We start from the raw sequence: 20,424 nt of genomic DNA, 5'->3' as shown, positions 1-20,424 counted from the left end.
CTTCTCAACCAATTAGCGAATGATCGACGAGAAGGCACCTGCATAGATTGCACATTTCGAGTCGGATGCATTGCGAAAGGCCGTTGCCTACGGCAGCAAGTAAAAATACGCATCTTCAATGGAACAAGCGACACAGAAAGTGGACAGCCTATCCTCAGATGATCAAGGCACTCTGGGCACCGACTTTCCAGTTAAGCGTTTAATGTTCAGTGTGTGTGGAGTGTGTTCTCAGGTTGAACGTGCTTATGTAATGTTTTGCGTGTGGTTTCCGCAACATGACTTTGATTCACTCATTCAGGGCACCATGAACCTAAGCCAGGATGGTTATTTCAACAGTCTGTCCCTATCCTCCACATACTCGTGATGAGTAAGCCGTGGACACCTCCATCTTACGAAATGACAAAAACGATGTTTCTGAATTGACAAACAGCCAACCTACACCGCCTCTACATGCCGTCTATACGGCCTAATCTTAAAAGTCATAGACAATGTCTGATGCCGTAACTCTTCAGGCTTTCCCGGCGATCTAATGACATCTTGGGTTGTCGGGTGTTCTGCCGGATATCAGCGTCGTACTTGCACGATATTTCGGTCACATAGCTCATAACCTTCATCAGGTCGCACCTGATGAAGGTTACGAGTTACGTGACCGAAATATCGTGCAAGTACGACGCTGATATCCGGCAGAACAAGGTCGCACCTGATGAAGGTTACGAGCTACGTGACCGAAATATCGTGCAAGTACGACGCTGATATCCGGCAGAACACCCGACAACCCAAGATGTCAATGTCTGATGCTATTTATAGCAGCACCTGATGTATGCCATTCATGCAGAGTCGTAGTTGATGTGTAGTGTACTATCCAGAACAGGTTGGCTGCTCTTGAAACATGGTGGTGTCACATGAGAACACTGATCTTCAATGCATGACATCATCAGTGACCTTAACACATGCACATGTCACCATCAAAGACTTAGAACTCATGATGTTGTAAACTTGGAGGATGGGAGAAATTTTAAAATACTTATGATGCCACGTGGCACAGAATTTAATAAATTTAAGCTCGCAGCTGGTGGTAAATTTAAAAATATGACAGGTGGAAATGGTGGAAATGAAAAGTGCAAGATGACATAGGTGTGAAATAGTTTTTCAACTAGTTACAGTGCAGTATCTATTTTTTGCCAATGAACATCATATTCCAAACTTTCGTAAGTGCACGATCACACACAGACACACACACTAATGTTATATTAAGACTGTACTGTTTTGCCAGTAAATTTCACCTCACAATGTGTAATGTTCTCTCTGTTTTCATACTTAACGTTTATGTGAAATACTGTAGCCTCTTGCTAGTAAATTTCGTCTTTCTCATTTTATACTCCACTAATGTTTATGCCGAATACCACACTGTTTCATCGTCAGTGTATTTAATCTTTCTCTGTCTCTCTTTCAGTTTATAGCATTTATGGCAAACACTGTACTTCCCAGTTATCAATAAATTTAATCTCTGTCTTTGCAATATACTTGCGAACTCATAAAAGCTTGGCAATTGCTAAATTTGTGTGGGAATACTTCCAAATCACCTTGTCCCCCTCCTCTCTCTCCATCTCGTCCTCTTCTCCCCTCTATTTATCCATCTCCTCCTCCTGCTTCCTCTCATTGTCCATCACCTCACTCCTCTGTCTGTGAATCTCCTCCTTCCCCCTGCCTCTGCTCATTTTCTCCCCCTCCCGTCTCTATCCATTTCCTCTTCTGCTCTCTCTCTCGGACCTTGAGCTGTCTATATTGTTACTGCAAACGAAACCTTAATTGGGAAATGAATTCACTTAAAGTGAATGTGTAAATCATTTGGGATCATTAAATAAGTTTTACAGTAGAGATCTCTACATTTGCTGGATCTGTGAGGAGAGTATCTTCTACGACAGTATTCCTCGTAGTTTCAATTTGTGAATGGGTATGGGTGCAAATTCTTGGATGATTCAGATTCCTTACTAGTATCCTAATCACAAATCGGTAAGCCATAACTACAAATACCTATTTCCTCTTAAACTGACTGTAGTGAAGGAAATAAATCAGCACACAGTTTTTAATACAATTTCTGTTTAAAACGATATATAAGAAGAAAGAATGTATGTGGAAAAAACAGTTTGGCTAATAGTTTAGATGCACTGATAAGAAAACCAAACTGCACATATTCAAAGTATAGCCTTTTATTTCTCACAGTCAGTTTCAACAGAAAACCTATACATTATTGTCTAAAAAATGTATTGCCTATGTCTCTCTAGATACTAGTAGAGTATTGTGTAAAACATTGAATTACTTCTTGAGTTTTAGGTAACAGCATTTCCCCTTTATGTATTACATTTATATTTATTTTCTCTACAATTGAAAAATATGTAGCCTATGACTGTCCAAAAGTTTATGAGCATTTTTTCTAAAATAGGTGAGGTAAACTGGTCAAGAATTTTTCTATGGCCTGCTCATTTACCAGATTTAAGAAAGTGCGATATCTAGTTATGGAGCCATCTCATAAGCATCGTGCATGCAGAGCTCATTCAAGATGTGGAGACACTGGAGCAGTGTATTCGTGCAGCCCTTGACACTATTCAGACGCAGCCTGGCTGAAGTGAACGTGTGGGACACAACATGCTGCAGCACATACACGCATGTGTTGAGGCACATGGAAACCATTTTTAATACATACTGTAACTGCTGCATGGCACAGTACATATTACACTGCATTCTCCGTTACAATGTCTGATTGAATAAACCGTCTCCAGTATGGAATGTACTTCAAATTTTTACATAATACTCTACTAAATATTCAGACACACACACCTACTTTGTATATATATAAGTAGGTATGTGTGTGTTTGTGTGTGTGTGTGTGTGTGTGTGTGTGTGTGTGTGTGTGTGTCTGAGGCCTACGTCCACCCGAACATTTAGCACAGCATATTGTAAAAATTTGAGGTAAATTTGTCAAGATTTTTTTCTAGAATTTTGATAACATTATAAAACAAAGACTTGTCTTAATATACACTGAATCGCCAAAGAAACTAGTATAGGCACACATATTCCAATACAGAGATATGTAAACAAGCACTATATGATGCTGCGGTTGGCAATGCCTATATGAGGCATCAAGTATTTAGCACAGTTGTTAGATCAGTTACTGCAGCTACAATGGAAGGTTATCAAGATTTAAATGAATTTGAACATGATGTTATATTCGGCGCATGCGCGATGTGACGCAGCACTTCTGAGGTAGCGATGAAGTGAGGATTTTGCAGTAAGACCATTTCACGAGTGTACCGTGAATATCAGGAATCCGGTAAAACATCAAATTTCTGATATCGCTGCGGCCAGAAAAAGATACCGGAAGAATGGGACCAACAGCTACTGAGGAGAACGTGACAGAAGTGCCATCCTTCCTCAAACTGTTGCAGATTTCAATGACGGACCATCAACAAGTGTCATGCGATCCACTCACAGAAACATTATGGATATGGGCCTTATAAGCCAAAGGGTCACTCACGTACTCTTGATTACTTCACGATACAAACCTTTACCTCTTTCCTGTGCCCATCAAAAGCGGCATCGGACTGTTGGTGACTGGAAACATGTTGGCTGGTCGGACAAGTCTCGTTTCAAATTGTATTTAGCGGATGGATGTACACGTATGGCAATAAAGCCTCATGAATCCATGGACTCTGATTGTCAGAAAGGAGCTGTTCAAGCTCTTGGAGGCATTGTAATGATGTGAGTCTCATGCAGTTGGAGTAATATGGAGCACCTGATATATGTATGTACGACTCTGAGAGTTGACATGTATGTAAGCATTCTGTCTGATCACCTGCATCCATACGTGCCCATTCTGCATTCCCAGGGACTTGGGCAACTCCAGCAGAACAACACGTTGAGAATTGCTACAGAGTGGTTCTCTCTTCTGAGTTTAAACACTTCCGCTGGCCACCAGATTCCCCAGACATGAGCATATCTGCAATGCCTTGCAACGTGCTGTTCATAAGATATCTCCATCCCTCGTACTGTTACCGATTTGTGGACTGCCCTGCAGGATTCATGGTGTCAGTTTTCCTCTGGTGTCAGTTTCCTCCAGCACTACTTCAGACATTTGTTGAGTCCATGCCGGAATGGCTGTGGCACTTCTATGAGTTTGCAGGAGTGATACATAATATTTGGCAGATGTACCAGTTTCTTTGGCTCTTTAGTGTAGTAGTAGAGGGGATTTGAAAAAGATAAAAACTCAAATAAGACTATCTACAGTGCTTAGCTTGTTGCCTTGTAAGACGAGTGTGAAGCAAACAAATCTACAAAAAGAAATGTTTCACGACAATGAAGGCTGTGATGAAGACCATCATTATGGCACAACTGGTTGAACAGACATCCTTTAAAAACGACTCTGCACTTGACTTCTAACATGTGGCAAAATCGTCAGCATCTGATCGCCATAGTGTGGCTGTAATCCTTGTTACATAACTAATATTTCCCTAAAAAAATGAATCCGGAACTCAGTCTAAATGTTGAGATAATGAAGTACGATGAAGTGTGGTAGGAAATAAACTGTTACCCAAGATGGTAACGAATCCCCCAAAGTCAAGAACAGTATAAGTTGACTATCGGACTGTGTTATGTCTGGACTGACACACAGATGGGAAGAGGCGGAATCCTCTGGCCTACATCACTCGAACATCAAAACCATTTTCAGCGCATTAAATATTAACAGACTGTTACGAATAGGAAAGTTGCATGAGCTAGATCAATCCCTAACTATTTGTACTCCAGGAAACAAAACTGACAAAAATGTAATGGACTGTGTGAACGATGGACATTTCAAAAGTAAAATCCAAATCCTAATAAAGAAAAACACGCCACTTTTTGGGGTTTCCTTTGTAATGAAGAGAGACATACTCACCTACACAACAATGGTGAGGCCTTTCAAGAACAGAGTAATCATAATCATCCTTTAAAAAGCAAATAAAACACACACACACTAATCAATGCGCAGATGCCAATCGATATTGAAAAATTGTATCAACAATGAAAAGGTTGAGAAATCATGGGAAGTACCAGAAGAAATGGTATCTAAACTTTCAGAAAACCATGTCAGGATCGTACTAGGTGATTGCAGTGGTATACAGTGCATATTCGAAATTATCCAGCACAGGAACGAACCACCTAAAACGGAGGAGGGCTAATTGAAGTATGCCCTAGGATATTACAACTTATAATCATGTTAGCACGCTTAAAGGATACTGCGTGAAGAGTTTGACAGAGCACTGAAAGACATGAGTCGAAACAAGGCCCCCGGAGTAGACAACATTCCATTGGAACTACTGACGGCCCTGGGAGAGCCAGTCCTCACAAAACTCTACCGTCTGGTGAGCAAGATGTATGAAACGGGCGAAATACCCTCAGACTTCAAGAAGAATATAATAATTCCAATCCCAAAGAAAGAAAGTGTTGACAGATGTGAAAATTACCGAACTATCAGTTTAATAAGTCACAGCTGCAAAATACTGACACGAATTCTTTACAGACGAATGGAAAAACTAGTAGAAGCCGACCTCGGGGAAGATCAGTTTGGATTCCGTAGAAACACTGGAACACGTGAGGCAATACTGACCTTACGACTTATCTTAGAAGAAAGATTAAGGAAAGGCAAACCTACGTTTCTTGCATTTGTAGACTTAGAGAAAGCTTTTGACAATGTTGGCTGGAATACTCTCTTTCAAATTCTAAAGGTGGCAGGGGTAAAGTACAGGAAGCAAAAGGCTATTTACAATTTGTACAGAAACCAGATGGCAGTTATAAGAGTTGAGGGACATGAAAGGGAAGCAGTGGTTGGGAAGGGATTAAGGCAGGGTTGTAGCCTCTCCCCGATGTTGTTCAATCTGTATATTGAGCAAGCAGTAAAGGAAACAAAAGAAAAATTCGGAGTAGGTATTAAAATTCATGGAGAAGAAATAAAAACATTGAGGTTCGCCGATGACATTGTAATTCTGTCAGAGACAGCAAAGGACTTGGAAGAGCAGTTGAATGGAATGGACAGTGTCTTGAAAGGAGCATATAAGATGAACATCAACAAAAGCAAAACAAGGATAATGGAATGTAGTCTAATTAAGTCGGGTGATGCTGAGGGAATTAGATTAGGAAATGAGACACTTAAAGTAGTAAAGGAGTTTTGCTATTTGGGGAGCAAAATAACTGATGATGGACGAAGTAGAGAGGATATAAAATGTAGACTGGCAATGGCAAGGAAAGCGTATCTGAAGAAGAGAAATTTGTTAACATCGAGTGTAGATTTAAGTGTGAGGAAGTCATTTCTGAAAGTATTTGTATGGAGTGTAGCCATGTATGGAAGTGAAACATGGACGATAAATAGTTTGGACAAGAAGAGAATAGAAGCTTTCGAAATGTGGTGCTACAGAAGAATGCTGAAGATTAGATGGGTAGATCACGTAACTAATGAGGAAGTATTGAATAGGATTGGGGAGAAGAGAAGTTTGTGGCACAACTTGACCAGACGAAGGGATCGGTTGGTAGGACATGTTCTAAGGCATCAAGGGATCACCAATTTAGTATTGGAGGGCAGCGTGGAGGGTAAAAATCGAAGAGGGAGACCAAGAGATGAATACACTAAGCAGATTCAGAAGGATGTAGGTTGCAGTAGGTACTGGGAGATGAAAAAGCTTGCACAGGATAGAGTAGCATGGAGAGCTGCATCAAACCAGTCTCAGGACTGAAGACCACAACAACAACAGCACGCTTAATAAAGAAGCCTCAAAATAGGTGACACAAAGATCATGAGCCTCACTCACTGGTCAATTCCAAATTGGCCATGTAGTAATCTCTTATTCGTACCACAGAGAAATTATAAACATCCAAGTCGAAAAGGTTGCAAGTATAGACTCAGATCATTATCAGTCAATAACAAAACTACGTTTAAAACCTCAGAGGTTCACAGAAAAAAGACAAAAAACCCCTAATTTAACATTAATACGATCCAACCCTCTGTGACAGAAGAACTGGAGAGAAAGCAGTAAAACAATAAGGAAATTGCTCAAAACAGCACAAACACTGTTTCTACTGCAGAAGAGGAAAATGCATCCTTGGTGGAATGACGAGGGAGAGTATGCAATTCGACAGGATGCATACAGCAACTGGAAGAGCAATACGACAGAAGACAACTACCAAACATCTTGACAGTGAGATAAAATACAATTAAATTAATGAAAAAGATCACAATAATATTTAAAAAAGGATCGATTGCTTGAAATCGCGGAAGGCATCGAAAGAAACAACCTACGAATTATGTAATGGAACTTCAAAACTATGCTCATAGAACATCAGTCATAAAGTCTCTGCTTCAAAGAAGTAAATGGATAAGTGGTTCTAAAATGTCACGGAAACTGCAACGAACTTGCCAGATATTTCAAAGAACCACTTAACTGCCTAGAATCAAAACACAAAGATACCCACTACAAGAACCTAAGCACACTAATTCAAATTCATTACAGCCAGATAAAGAAGAAATACTCAGACAGATCAAAAGACTCGAAAACAATAAAGCATCCGGGGAAGGTGGAATCATAGCAGGAATCCTCACATCAGCAGGCTCGACCACCATAAGGGAAATCGTCAGAATCACGCATGACATTTGGCAAACAGAAAAAGTTACACAAGAAGGTAAATAGAATAGATGTAAATAACAGAGCAGTATCTCACTAATATCAGTCGTATACAAAATTCTGAGTCTCTTTTTCGATGGAGCACGAAAGTAGCTTCAACCAAAAATTGGAGAATATCAGGTCGGATTTAAAATGAGATTTTCACTCCGCGGCGGAGCGTGCGCTGATATGAAACTACCTGGCAGATTAAAAGAGTGTGTGCTGTACCGATCACTTGGGACCTTTGCTTTTCGTGGGCCAGTGCTCTACCAACTGAGCACACAGTTTTCATGTGTCATGTCGGATTTTTTCCACGCCGTTCGTGCCCATAGCAAATCTTCAATCTAAAGCTAATACTTTGGCATCATGGAATCTGGAGAAAAATTTTAGTCTGCAGATTCGTTGATTTCAATAAATCCTACGACTCAGTTGACTGTGAAACACTGTTCCAAATATTAAGAGAACAACAACCAGATCTGAATACACTCACAGCCATGAAACAGACAGTGACAGTTACAGAGTACAAAGCGAAATATATACAAGAATTCTCAGGTCCTTTAAAAATCAAAACCTGCATGAGAAAGGAATGCCACAAACACAAATGAGTCCTAAAAATTGGCCAACCAATAACTTAAGGCAGAAGCAAGTTACGTAGAGATTATCTGGCATTTGCAGACGATTTAGTCGTATTAACTCACGAAATTTCATCATTCAAAAATCAGATTCATCTCTTGAAAGAAATTAGAGAAAGCATCTATTTCCAAGTATCTTATGAAAAATAGAGTTCACGACATGAACAAAGGAGCATCTAAATTCATGGAGACGACATATGACACAGTTACACAATTTAAACATCGTGGTGAAACGTTTCAGAAAAATTCACTTGTAACAAACACAAATGAAATAAGGTGCTAATAGATGGAAACTGCATACCGTCTTACCTAAAACATGTACAACAAGAAATGTATCTCCAAGCACACAAACCAACACTTTGTAGTATAGTAACTAAACCAGAATGCCTCTATGGATCAGAAATATTTATTTAGGACAGAGAACCAGGCATTGAAAACACTGAGAAGGAATAAAACAGAACCGTAAGGAAACAATTAGGCGCAAAACTTCTAGACGGACAATATAGACTCAGAGGCAGTCAGGAAATCAAACAATGCACAATACCTATACTAACAATACAAAATGGAGGTTCAGATTCTATGGACATATTAAAAGGAATGTACCCAGACGGTGTTGCAAAACGAAAAAAACCAACTTTCTTTTTTGGCAACAGGAGCAAATCCAAAATAGACAAAATGTGATAGATTGGCGAGATCAACACTGATCTGATAGTCATAATAATTATTCCATAACATGCACAAAGAGCAAAATCTTCAGATCCTGACTTCGCAAGTGACAAGTTGACGAAGGGGAAATTGAGAAGGAAAGAGACTGGAACAAAGTGGTCTGGAGATAGGTTCGAGTCCTCCCTCGGGCATGGGTGTGTGTGTTTGTCCTTAGGATAATTTAGGTTAAGTAGTGTGTAAGCTTAGGGACTGATGACCTTAGCAGTTAAGTCCCATAAGATTTCACACACATTTGAACATTTTTTTGAGATTGATGCGGAGTACTGACATGGTGGAAATTGCTTGCTTTTTTAATCACCTTGAAATGTACTCTTCACGCAACTGTGTGCCTCACCAGACACCATATGCTGGCGGCAGGGTTTTGAAGGGCAGCTATCAGCAGAAAACTCAACTACCTCGTTGGTGTGGCACATACAGTACATGTGGAGCCTCGATCTAGAAAAGACGGACCTCTGTATCCGTTCTGTGATGCAATTCAGAATTTTTCGCATTACATAAGCAAGAGATGCCACATTCATTCTCGACGGAGCTGTGCTGCTTATTGTACTAACCTTGAACTAGGACTTTTACGTCATATACATAAAATGCCGTATCTTCTGTAAAGAGCTGAAGTTCAAACTTGTACATCAGATTTGGCCAGTACATTAAATCACAGGCAGGAAGCGGCGGAAATACAATTTCTTCCACTGGTATTTCAGCCGCGTATCGTTTTACCATACACCGAATTGAAGACTGACAACAATGTGTTAACGCAGCGTTATATGCTCGACCGCGGCGGTACGCGCCTGCGAGTTGCAGGCGCTGGTCGATGGCAAAGATACGCGCTTACACACGCACCGCCCGTGGCGAAGGCGTAGAGACATTCGATTCGCTTCTTGATGTATGTTCGGCGGCGATGAGACCATGACGACTCCTCCACAATTTAATTATCCCAAGAGCCGGACTCCATGCTTTGTCCAAATTAAAACGATTATCTCTGTTTATTAAAATTTTAGCTAAGCTAATCTCTATAGCTTTCTTGTAGACAGAATCCCAAGAGGAAGAGGTGGGTATTATAATCTTCACATGACTGCAGTTTATGGAACGCCATGCATCAATACAGTGCACGTCCACAGCTGACTTGTGTGGCTGTGGTAAGCGTCTGTATCTTCGATGTTCCACAGATCTCTCATGAACTGTGCGTGTTGTTTCACTTATGAATGACTTCTCATGTGAGAGCTCTTTCCCTCGAAGATAGGCGGTGTTCTCTAGAATCACAGTGTTAAGGCGATCTTCCGGCCGAGCGGCTCTAGGCGCTACAGTCTGGAACCGCACGACCTGTACGGTCACAGGTTCGAATCCTGCCTCGGGCATGGATGTGAGTGATGTCCATAGGTTAGTTAGCTTTGAGTAGTTCTAAGTTCTAGGGAACTGATGACCTCAGATACCAAGTCCCATAGCACTCAGAGCCATTTGAACCACCATGTGATCTTCCGGCCTCCCACGAAGACTGCAGCTTTACTCGGCTCTGTAAAGGAGGATTTATTGCTTGCAAAAATTGTGAGAAGTCATAAATAGGTGAAACGACACGAGCCGTTCATGAGAAATCAATGAATCTTATCACAGTCAGGGAAGTCAGCTGTGGTCGAACATTGTATTGATACAGTGTTCCATGAACTACAGTCATGTGAAGATTCTAACACCCACCTCTTCCTTTTGGGGTTCTATCTCCAAGGAAGCTACAGAGATTAGATTAGCTCATAATTTAATAAATAGAGATAACTTGGACAAAGCATGGAATCCGGCTCTTGGGATAATTAAATTGCGGAGGAGTCGTCATGGTGTCATCGCAGCCGAACATACATCAATAAGCGAATCGAATGTCTCTACGCCTTCGCCACAGGCAGTGTGTGCGTTAGCGTATATCTTTGCTATCGAACAGCGCCTGTAACTCGCAGGCGCGTACCGCCGCTTTGGAAGATATGAGGCCACGCTTGAGACACTCAATCTAGTGAGGCGCTACGCTAACGATGTTGTTGTTGTCCTCAGTCCAGAGAATGGTTTGATGTAAAAAGCTACTTCTTCAAGTTTTGCTGGAGAGCTTCTGTAAAGTTTGGAAGGTAGGAGACGAGGTACTGGCGGAAGTAAAGCAGGGAAGGAGTGTGAGTCGTGCTTGGGCAGCTCAGATGGTAGAGCCCTTGCCCGCAAAAGACAAAGGTCCGGAGTTCGAGTCTCGGTCCGGCACCCAGCCTTAATGTGCCAAGAAGTTTCATATCAGCGCACACTCTGCTGCAGAGTGAAAATCTCATTGTGGTTTGATGCAGCTCCCCATGCTACTCTATCCTGTACAAGGCCCTATCCTCTGCAAGGCTCTTCATCTCCCAGTACCTACTGCAACCCACGTCCTTCTCAATCTGCTCAGTGTATTCATCTCTTTGTCTCCTTCTACGATTTTTACCCTCCACGCTGCCCTCCAATACTAAATTGGTGGTCCCTTGGTGCCTCAGAATGTGTCCTACCAACTGGTCCCTTCTTCTAGTCAACTTGTGCCACAAATTTCTCTTCTCCCCAATTCTATTCAATACCTCCTCATTAGTTATGTGATCTACCCATGCAATATTCAGCATTCTTCTGTAGCACCACATTTCGAAAGCTTCTATTCTCTTCTTGTCCAAACTATTTATCGTCGACGTTTCACTTCCCTACATGGCTACACTCCACGCAAATACTTTCAGAAACGACTTCGTGACACTCAAACCTATACTCCATGTTAACCAATTTCTCTACTTCAGAATCGCTTTCCTTGCCATTGCCAGTCTACATTTTATATCCTTTCTACTTCGACCACCATCAGTTATTTTGCTCCCCAACTAGCAAAGTTCATCTACTACTTTTCAAGTGTCTCTCTTCCTAATCTAATTACGTCAAAATCAGCAGATTTAATTCGACTACATTTCATTATCCTCTTTCTGCTTTTGTTGAAGTTCATCCTCCTTTCAAGACACTATCCATTCCGTTCAGCTGCTCTTCCCAGTCCTTTGCTGTCTCTGACAGATTTACAATGTCATCAGCGAACCTCAGAGTTTTTATTCCTTCTGCATGGATTTTAATTCCTACTCCAAATTTTTCTTTTGCTTTCTTTACTACTTGCTCAATATACAGATTGAATATCATCGGGAAGGGGCTACAACCCTGTCTCACTTCCTTCCCAACCACTGCTACCTTTTCAGGACCCTCGACTCTTATAACTGCCATCTGGTTTCTGTACAAACTGTAAATAGCTTCTCACTCCCTGTACTTCACCCCTGCCACCTTCAGAATTTGAAGGAGAGTATTCCAGTCAACATTGTCAAAAGCTTTCTCTAAGTTTACAAACGCTAGAAACGTAGGTTTGCCTTTCCTTAATCTATTTTCTAAGATAAGTCGTAGGGTCAGTATTGCCTCACATGTTCCAACATTTCTACGGAATCCAAACTGATCTTCCCCAAGGTCGGCTTCTACCAGTTTTTCCGTTCGTCTGTAAGGAATTCGTGTTAGTATTTTGCAGCCCTGGCTTATTAAACTGTTAGTTTGGTAATTTTCACATCTGTCAACATCTGCTTTCTTTGGGATTGGAATTATTATATTCTTGTTGAAGTCACACGAACGATACGCAGCCAAAATATTTGTGGAAGATAATTTACTCCCACGCATGTGTGCCTGTAATGTAAGGTACTGGACAAATTTCTTGTATTAAGTTTTTGATAATCTTTTTGTTGCAAAGTAAGTTTGGAATTCTGCTCTTTGCAGAACAAACGGCATTTTATGAATATAGTGTACCAATATGAAGCCAGTGTTAGTAGAATAAGCAGCACAGTAAGGATGTTATAGCGGAGCATCATCTAACCTAACCAACAGTTTAACCATTTGACCGTTTTTGTAATGTGTAATTCGATTGGTAATCGTGTGAACCACGACTGTATTATAGTCAACATACTTTGCGTGAATGGCGGCATCGATCGCAAAGACTGAAATCCTTTTAATTTACAGATACAATTCGGGTCAGTGTGTGACCATCTTCAACGCAAACTGTTGGAACCTTGTAGGACCATATTATGACACACTACATTCTCTATGAGGTGCAGTCTTTACGACCAATGCCGCTTTCTATCCAAAATGTATTTTGATTTAAGTGTTAGCCATTTACTGTTTACTGTTTGGCATTTGTCCCAGGCCGTTTGCCCTATTAATATTTATCCATTAAGATCCAGTAGCTGACACCCACAGAATCTGACACCAGAACTTTGCAAGTGCTAGTAAACTGCAAAAAGTTCCTGGGGTGGGTCTGATATATAAAATTTCTGGAACATATCCAATTCTAAGAGAGTAGTTTTCCCTATGTGCCTGCATGATTTATTATTACCGACGCAATTGCTAATGCAAGACGAAGTTAATAACGTAGAACGCATTTTCTGACATAAACGTGAAGTCGGAAAACAAGAGTGAGATATGAAATTGCAGAGGTTGTAATATTATTGAGATTTCCGTCGTATGAAAGCTGTGAGTACCCTTGGAAAGGTATTCACCTATCTGTATATTAAATGATCAACTAATGAGATGAGACTTATTCTTTGCAAAGACATTTGTTTTATATAATTTACGTAACTGTAAAGATGCGCATCTAGCACGGACGCTAATACACTCCTGGAAATTGAAATAAGAACACCGTGAATTCATTGTTCCAGGAAGGGGAAACTTTATTGACACATTCCTGGGGTCTGATACATCACATGATCACACTGACAGAACCACAGGCACATAGACACAGGCAACAGAGCATGCACAATGTCGGCACTAGTACAGTGTATATCCACCTCTCGCCGCAATGCAGGCTGCTATTCTCCCATGGAGACGATCGTAGAGATGCTGGATGTAGCCCTGTGGAACGGCTTGCCATGCCATTTCCACGTGGCGCCTCAGTTGGACCAGCGTTCGTGCTGGACGTGCAGACCGCGTGAGACGACGCTTCATCCAGTCCCAAACATGCTCAATGGGGGACAGATCCGGAGATCTTGCTGGCCAGGGTAGTTGACTTACACCTTCTAGAGCACGTTGGGTGGCGCGGGATACATGCTGACGTGCATTGTCCTGTTGGAACAGCAAGTTCCCTTGCCGGTCTAGGAATGGTAGAACGATGGGTTCGATGACGGTTTGGATGTACTGTGCACTATTCAGTGTCCCCTCGACGATCACCAGTGGTGTGCGGCCAGTGTAGGAGATCGCTCCCCACACCATGATGCCGGGTGTTGGCCCTGTGTGCCTCGGTCGTATGCAGTCCTGATTGTGGCGCTCACCTGCACGGCGCCAAACACGCATACGACCATCATTGGCACCAAGGCAGAAGCGACTCTCATCGCTGAAGACGACACGTCTCCATTCGTCCCTCCATTCACGCCTGTCGCGACACCACTGGAGGCGGGCTGCACGATGTTGAGGCGTGAGCGGAAGACGGCCTAACGGTGTGCGGGACCGTAGCCCAGCTTCATGGAGACGGTTGCGAATGGTCCTCGCCGATACCCCAGGAGCAACAGTGTCCCTAATTTGCTGGGAAGTGGCGGTGCGGTCCCCTACAGCACTGCGTAGGATCCTACGGTCTTGGCGTGCATCCGTGCGTCGCTGCAGTCCGGTCCCAGGTCGATGGGCACGTGCACCTTCCGCCGACCACTGGCGACAACATCGATGTACTGTGGAGACCTCACGCCCCACGTGTTGAGCAATTCGGCGGTACGTCCACCCGGCCTCCCGCATGCCCACTATACGCCCTCGCTCAAAGTCCGTCAACTGCACATACGGTTCACGTCCACGCTGTCGCGGCATGCTACCAGTGTTAAAGACTGCGATGGAGCTCCATATGCCACGGCAAACTGGCTGACACTAACGGTGGCGGTGCACAAATGCTGCGCAGCTAGCGCCATTCGACGGCCAACACCGCGGTTCCTGGTGTGTCCGCTGTGCCGTGCGTGTGATAATTGCTTGTACAGCCCTCTCGCAGTGTCCGGAGCAAGTATGGTGGGTCTGACACACCGGTGTCAATGTGTTCTTTTTTCCATTTCCAGGAGTGTATATCGATTGCGCAGTCAAAGAAACTTTTTAACAGAAGCGGAACCGAACTTTCCGCTTCTATCTGAAAAAAAGATGACAGTAAAAACTTTTGTAGATCGTCAGGTTTTATCGTACTTCTGCTTGTAATGTGAAAGCATAAAGAAGGTCGACTTTACGCCATGTAAGTGAGCGGTCTTGCCAGCGTGCAGACAACATTATTTATTAATAAATTTCTAGTAATTTCTGTGCGATACTGTAAACCGCTGAGTTATTGTTATGAAGGTGTTGAACGGTGCAAGAATTGTTTTGAAGGAAGGAGAAAAGTAATGACTGTAATCTATGACAAAAACGTGAACCAAGGAGCTAGCACAGGACAGGCTGAAATCTGATCACGCCCTACAGTTGGAAAAGTACTTATGTAAATTATACTGTTTGTAAATAAGCCCTAATTGCTTGTGAGAATTGTTTGAATATATTCAGTTTTTACCAGACTTCTTATTCTATTCTTTGCCTTTATATTTTTTTCACCCCCATGTCGTAGTACTTTTATAAATGTCAAACAGCCTTTACTACAGCAGAGAATACTGCGGCTTCCTGGTCGTAGACAGAAGGCCGCTCCTTGTCTTCTATACAACTCATAGCTGCCCCATTTATTAACGATTTCATTTGCAAATGCAGTTTTTTTATTGTTCATTGTTAAACTTCCCTTAGGTGATTATAAAATTCATACTCATTGCGTAAAGAAAACTGAGTTGTTCTTTTCTAAATAATAGAAGCCTTTGCGTAACCAAAAACTAGCCTCCTCCTCAGATCGATCAGGAACCGACCAGAAGTCGGACGTCTTAGACCACTTTCGCGCGTCCTGTGGCAAAGCATTGCCAAACTGGGAACACGACATTCTAGTATGAAACACAATATATATATATCAGATTAAAATTGAAAGAATTGAAATATGTTTAACTTATTTGTTTTTTTCTTTCATTATACTAGAAGGTGGAACATTATGCAAGAAAGTTATTGATCGTTTTGAACATGGTGGGATTCAGAAAATATACTGCACTGTGATTGGTTGGAAAAAATTTTTGCATTGCCATCTTGCATTTTTTTTTTAAATTTTCCAGAAGCACCAACTTGCATATTCTTAAATCTAATGCCATTGACCACCTTTGACTTTTTATGGTCTGCAGCCATCCACAATTTTTAATTCTTTAAAACTCCCACAGTCCTCTATCTTGAAGTTGTCATATGTTCCACATCATTGATGACATCATTTGTGCATGAATCATTGAAGTTGTAATCCATTCAAGAGCAATAACCCCATGTGCTACCATCAGGGGTAAACTGAGGTGAAAGTGGTGTGGAATCGCCACAGCATTCCTACCGTAACTTTGCAGCATGTGATTATCGGCGAGTGGCTTCAGCAGCACACGACATACCTACTGGAACTCGTGGACTCTTTGCCTCGTCTAGCTGAGGTCGCTGTAGGGGCTAGAGGCACTGTCACCAGTCTTAGCGTGCTGGCTTGTAGGGGTTGAGCATGAGTTGTCTGGTGTGCTTGCTAACAGACATCAGTCTTAGAAAAGAGGAGAAGTAGAGGATAGCGTGCAGAACAGATTTAAGCAGAGGAGTAGAGGGTTAGGTATACAATTACTGGCTGTGGCCTTCAGTGCTGTACACATCATTGATGACATCATGTGTGCATGAATCATTGATGTTGTCATCCATTCAAGAGCAATGATCCCATGTGATATCATCAGGGGTCAACAGAGGTGAAAGTGGTCTGGAATCGCCACAGCATTACTACCGTAACTTTGCAGGATGTGATTATCAGCGAGTGGCTTCAGCAGTACGCGACATACCTACGGGAACTCATGGACTTTTTGCCTCATCTAGCTGAGGTTGCTGTAGGGGCTAGAGGCACTATCAGCAGGTCTTAGGTGCTGCCTCGTAGGGATTGACCATGAGTTGACCATGATAAGTAGAGGATAGCATATAGAACAGATTTAATCAGAGGAGGAGAGGGTTACTGGCTGTGTCCTTCAGCGTTATACGTACCCCTCCACAGAGCAGGAGTCGATGCAGTGGGCAGCGGCGCGGCGCATGAGGTCCCTGGCGCTGGCGAGTAGGCTGGCCGTGGCCCGCGTGAGGCCGGGAACCGCCGCCAGGGCGGCGCCACACTTCTCATCGTCAGCAGGCTGCGGGGCTTCCCCTCCAGGGAGCGGCCGTCCATCATTCCAGACGTCCGGCACCAGGTGGGCCACAGCTGTCACCGCGGTGGACGGCGGCGCCAGAATCTCGCACGTTTCAGTCAGGAAATACTTCCCTGCGAAACGTTTTTCGATCATCTCGAGAATACGGGCTTAAGCTAGTGACTTCTATCTACATCAAGAGTACACGCCACTGAAATCGCAAGGCTACAAAAACGGCCATCAAGAAGTGTCAATATGCTGCCACGACTTTTTACCTTTCCTCTTCTCCCCCCCCCCTTCCCCCCTTTTTGGTCCCCCCACCACCATCTAGCGCAGTGTCGCCTCTACAGTGCTGTTTTAGGTGAGTGTTCAGTGTTGTGTATCCCCTGTCAGTGCTGTGAACAGCCACCATATTGTCGCTAATTTTATCTCGTGCGAACAGAAACCAGACTGCCGCCGTGTTTTTTAATTGTGCCTCTCTCCTGCCTGTGTGTCTCCATCCGCAACGACAACGCCATATTTTTGTATTTTGAGTTCCGCAACTTTCCGCCATTTTACTATTATCGCCTTTTTCATATCTTTTGTTCTCCCACCATTCTTCGTTTAACTTTTCTCTCATCTGTAGAGCAGCGTATTAAGCAGCTGTCAGTCCACCCCTCCCCAGCTGGGGGGGGGGAGGGGGGGAAGGAGGGAATCGAAAATCAATAAAGGAAAAAAATATCAATGTTGTATCTGGTGTACTAACCGCGTTGACAAGAATGTGATCGAGCAGTGTGGTGCAGTGGTTAGCACACTGGAGTCAGTTCGACTCCAGCATCTGGCCATCCAAATGTAGGTTTTCCACGATTTTCTTAAATTTCTCCAGGCAAATTCCAGAATGGTTTTTTTGAAACCACACAACTGATTTCTTTTCCCATCCTTGACGTAATACGATATCGATTGGACATTAAGCCCAATCTCCCTTTCTTTTTTACGACAAGCTTATGATCGGCTGACTGCCAGGACAGCGGCCACTGGTGATGCCTTCCTCGCCAAGGAGTCAGGGAGAGGCACACAGAAAGCATTCAACACGGCAGCCGCACCACTTAGTCTTTTCTGACGGATCCTGGTTCTGATTACAGCATCTCGAAGCCAGAATGCACGTTTGGAGGCACCGAGGAGACTGAAGGCTGACCGGTTGCAAAAGTGTTCAAATGTGTGTGAAATCTTATGGAACTTAACTGCTAAGGTCATCAGTCCCTAAGCTTGCACACTACTTAACCTAAATAATCCTAAGGATAAACCCATGTCCAGGGGAGGAGCCGAACGTATGCTGGGACCAGCCGCACAGTCCGTGACTGCAGCGCCTTAGATCACTCGGCTAATCCCTAACAGGTTGCAATTCTCAGATGGTAGGGCTGGTCCCTGTACCCTATGTTCAACATATGTGTGAGGTTACCTTCCAACGAAATAATTCGAGACAGCATGTTGTCCTCAATGCCGCGACAAACCTCTGTATGGTGGGTTTCAACTGCTTCTGTGACTTTGACATTCTCCGAATGTCTGGTCACAAGTCGCGGAGTGTCCGGGACGTCACTGCTCACTCTCCACTGAGTCGAGGCAGCCTGGAGTGGCAGTTACAGGAGTCATTCTAGAAGTCGGTCAAGGTGGGGCTAATGGCGGGGGGGTGGGGGTCGGGGCGGTCGGGGATGGGCTTGAGTGAATGGAATATCGCTTAGCAAAAGGAGAGTTGGTGTCCTCCACTGACAAATTTGGTGTTGCTTAGAGTAGTTTTTGATATCTGTTTTGGAGTTCCCGGCATAAACGCCTCTACAGAATGTGTGTGGCTGGGAAAGTAATACGATTTGACGTAGATGTCCGGCGATTTCAAAATTTTTGTCTGGGGTTAGCAATTTAAGTGTTTGTAGTCATAGCCGGCATATTTAGCTTTGTTGAATATTGTAAGTGGTGTTTGTACCTTAATATACGTGTGATGTATGTTAATAAATAATAAGACGCCCATTTTAAGTTAAATGATATTTGTTGGTTTAGACAATAAGCTATTTGCCGCCCTTATCCTTTTGTTAAAATGTTTCAAGTTAAATTTACATTTATTGGTTTAGACAATAAGCTATTTGCCGCCCTTATTCTTTTGTTAAAATGCGTTTGAAATACATTGCAACCTAAATTGCTACGTAATTATACAAAAAGTCATTGAATCGGTTGAAGTAATACATTCGCTGATGTATAAAGTCATTTTATACAGTGTAATATGATAGTCCATGGGAAGGGGGGGCTATAGCCCCCATAGCCCCCCCCCCTTTCCACGCCCCCCTCGCCCCCCTCTCCACTGCCCCTGGTCAGTTGGCAGCTGGACATGATACCCAGCCAGACTGGAGCTACTCTTGATGCACAGGTGGCACCACTGTTTAACTCACTCGTCACATTAATAACCCTCTAGTGAGCAACAAATGCTGTCTACTATACCGGATACACCCTATCAGAAAAACTTCGTTATTTGCTGTCCCACATAGTGCTATAACTCTAATGGCCTAAAGCGTACTTCTGCACTCATAGTTTAGCAACCACTGTGAAGTAGTTTGTAGTGTACTACTTACTTGCCATTCTTCCACTTTTGATTGCGTGTCCACCATGGGAAGAATAACGTTTTCAAATTGTTCTGTGGTTGCAGTGATTAGTCTGATCTTGTATTAATGTTACCTAAACGGACGATATCTATGTAGCTCTACTTCACTCCCACACTCGCCACTTAATACTAGTTCTCGATATTTTGTACGCTCTTACAGCACAGCTGAAATACGTCTTCTGGCAGTTTAGCTTTCAGAGCACTCCCTCCACGATCTTCTGAGACTCAAACAATCCTGTGACTACTCTTGTTGTCGTCTTTGGATGCTTTCGATATCCAACCTTTGCCCTATTTTGTACAGTTCCTATACAGCTGATCAATATTCCGTCGTGGGTTGCACAAACTTTTTCTGAGCAAGCTCCTGTGTACACTAGCTACTACTTCACCTATGATTCAGCCTGTATGATGGTTCGTTTCATACCTCCACAAAATGTAACACACTAGTTTTTCTATGAGTCTACTGATTGTAATTTGTAATGTGTACAATTTTACATTTATGAGCA

At 42.9% G+C, this 20,424-nt stretch overlaps 1 protein-coding gene across 1 annotated transcript in view; it reads right to left on the bottom strand.

The window, feature by feature from the left end:
- LOC126426480 (uncharacterized) overlaps nucleotides 1-20,424 on the bottom strand; it is a 138,436-nt gene that overhangs the window by 95,769 nt on the left and 22,243 nt on the right. The window contains exon 2 of the mRNA XM_050088391.1: nucleotides 17,162-17,429. Coding sequence (XP_049944348.1) covers nucleotides 17,162-17,429 — 268 coding nt within the window. The remainder of the gene's footprint in view (nucleotides 1-17,161; nucleotides 17,430-20,424) is intronic.

The sequence above is a fragment of the Schistocerca serialis genome, chromosome 11 (genome assembly GCF_023864345.2).
Source record: "Schistocerca serialis cubense isolate TAMUIC-IGC-003099 chromosome 11, iqSchSeri2.2, whole genome shotgun sequence".
In the NCBI taxonomy this organism is placed as follows: domain Eukaryota; kingdom Metazoa; phylum Arthropoda; class Insecta; order Orthoptera; family Acrididae; genus Schistocerca; species Schistocerca serialis.
Note: the sequence above shows the minus strand (reverse complement) of the source record. Positions and strands in the feature narration are given on the sequence as shown.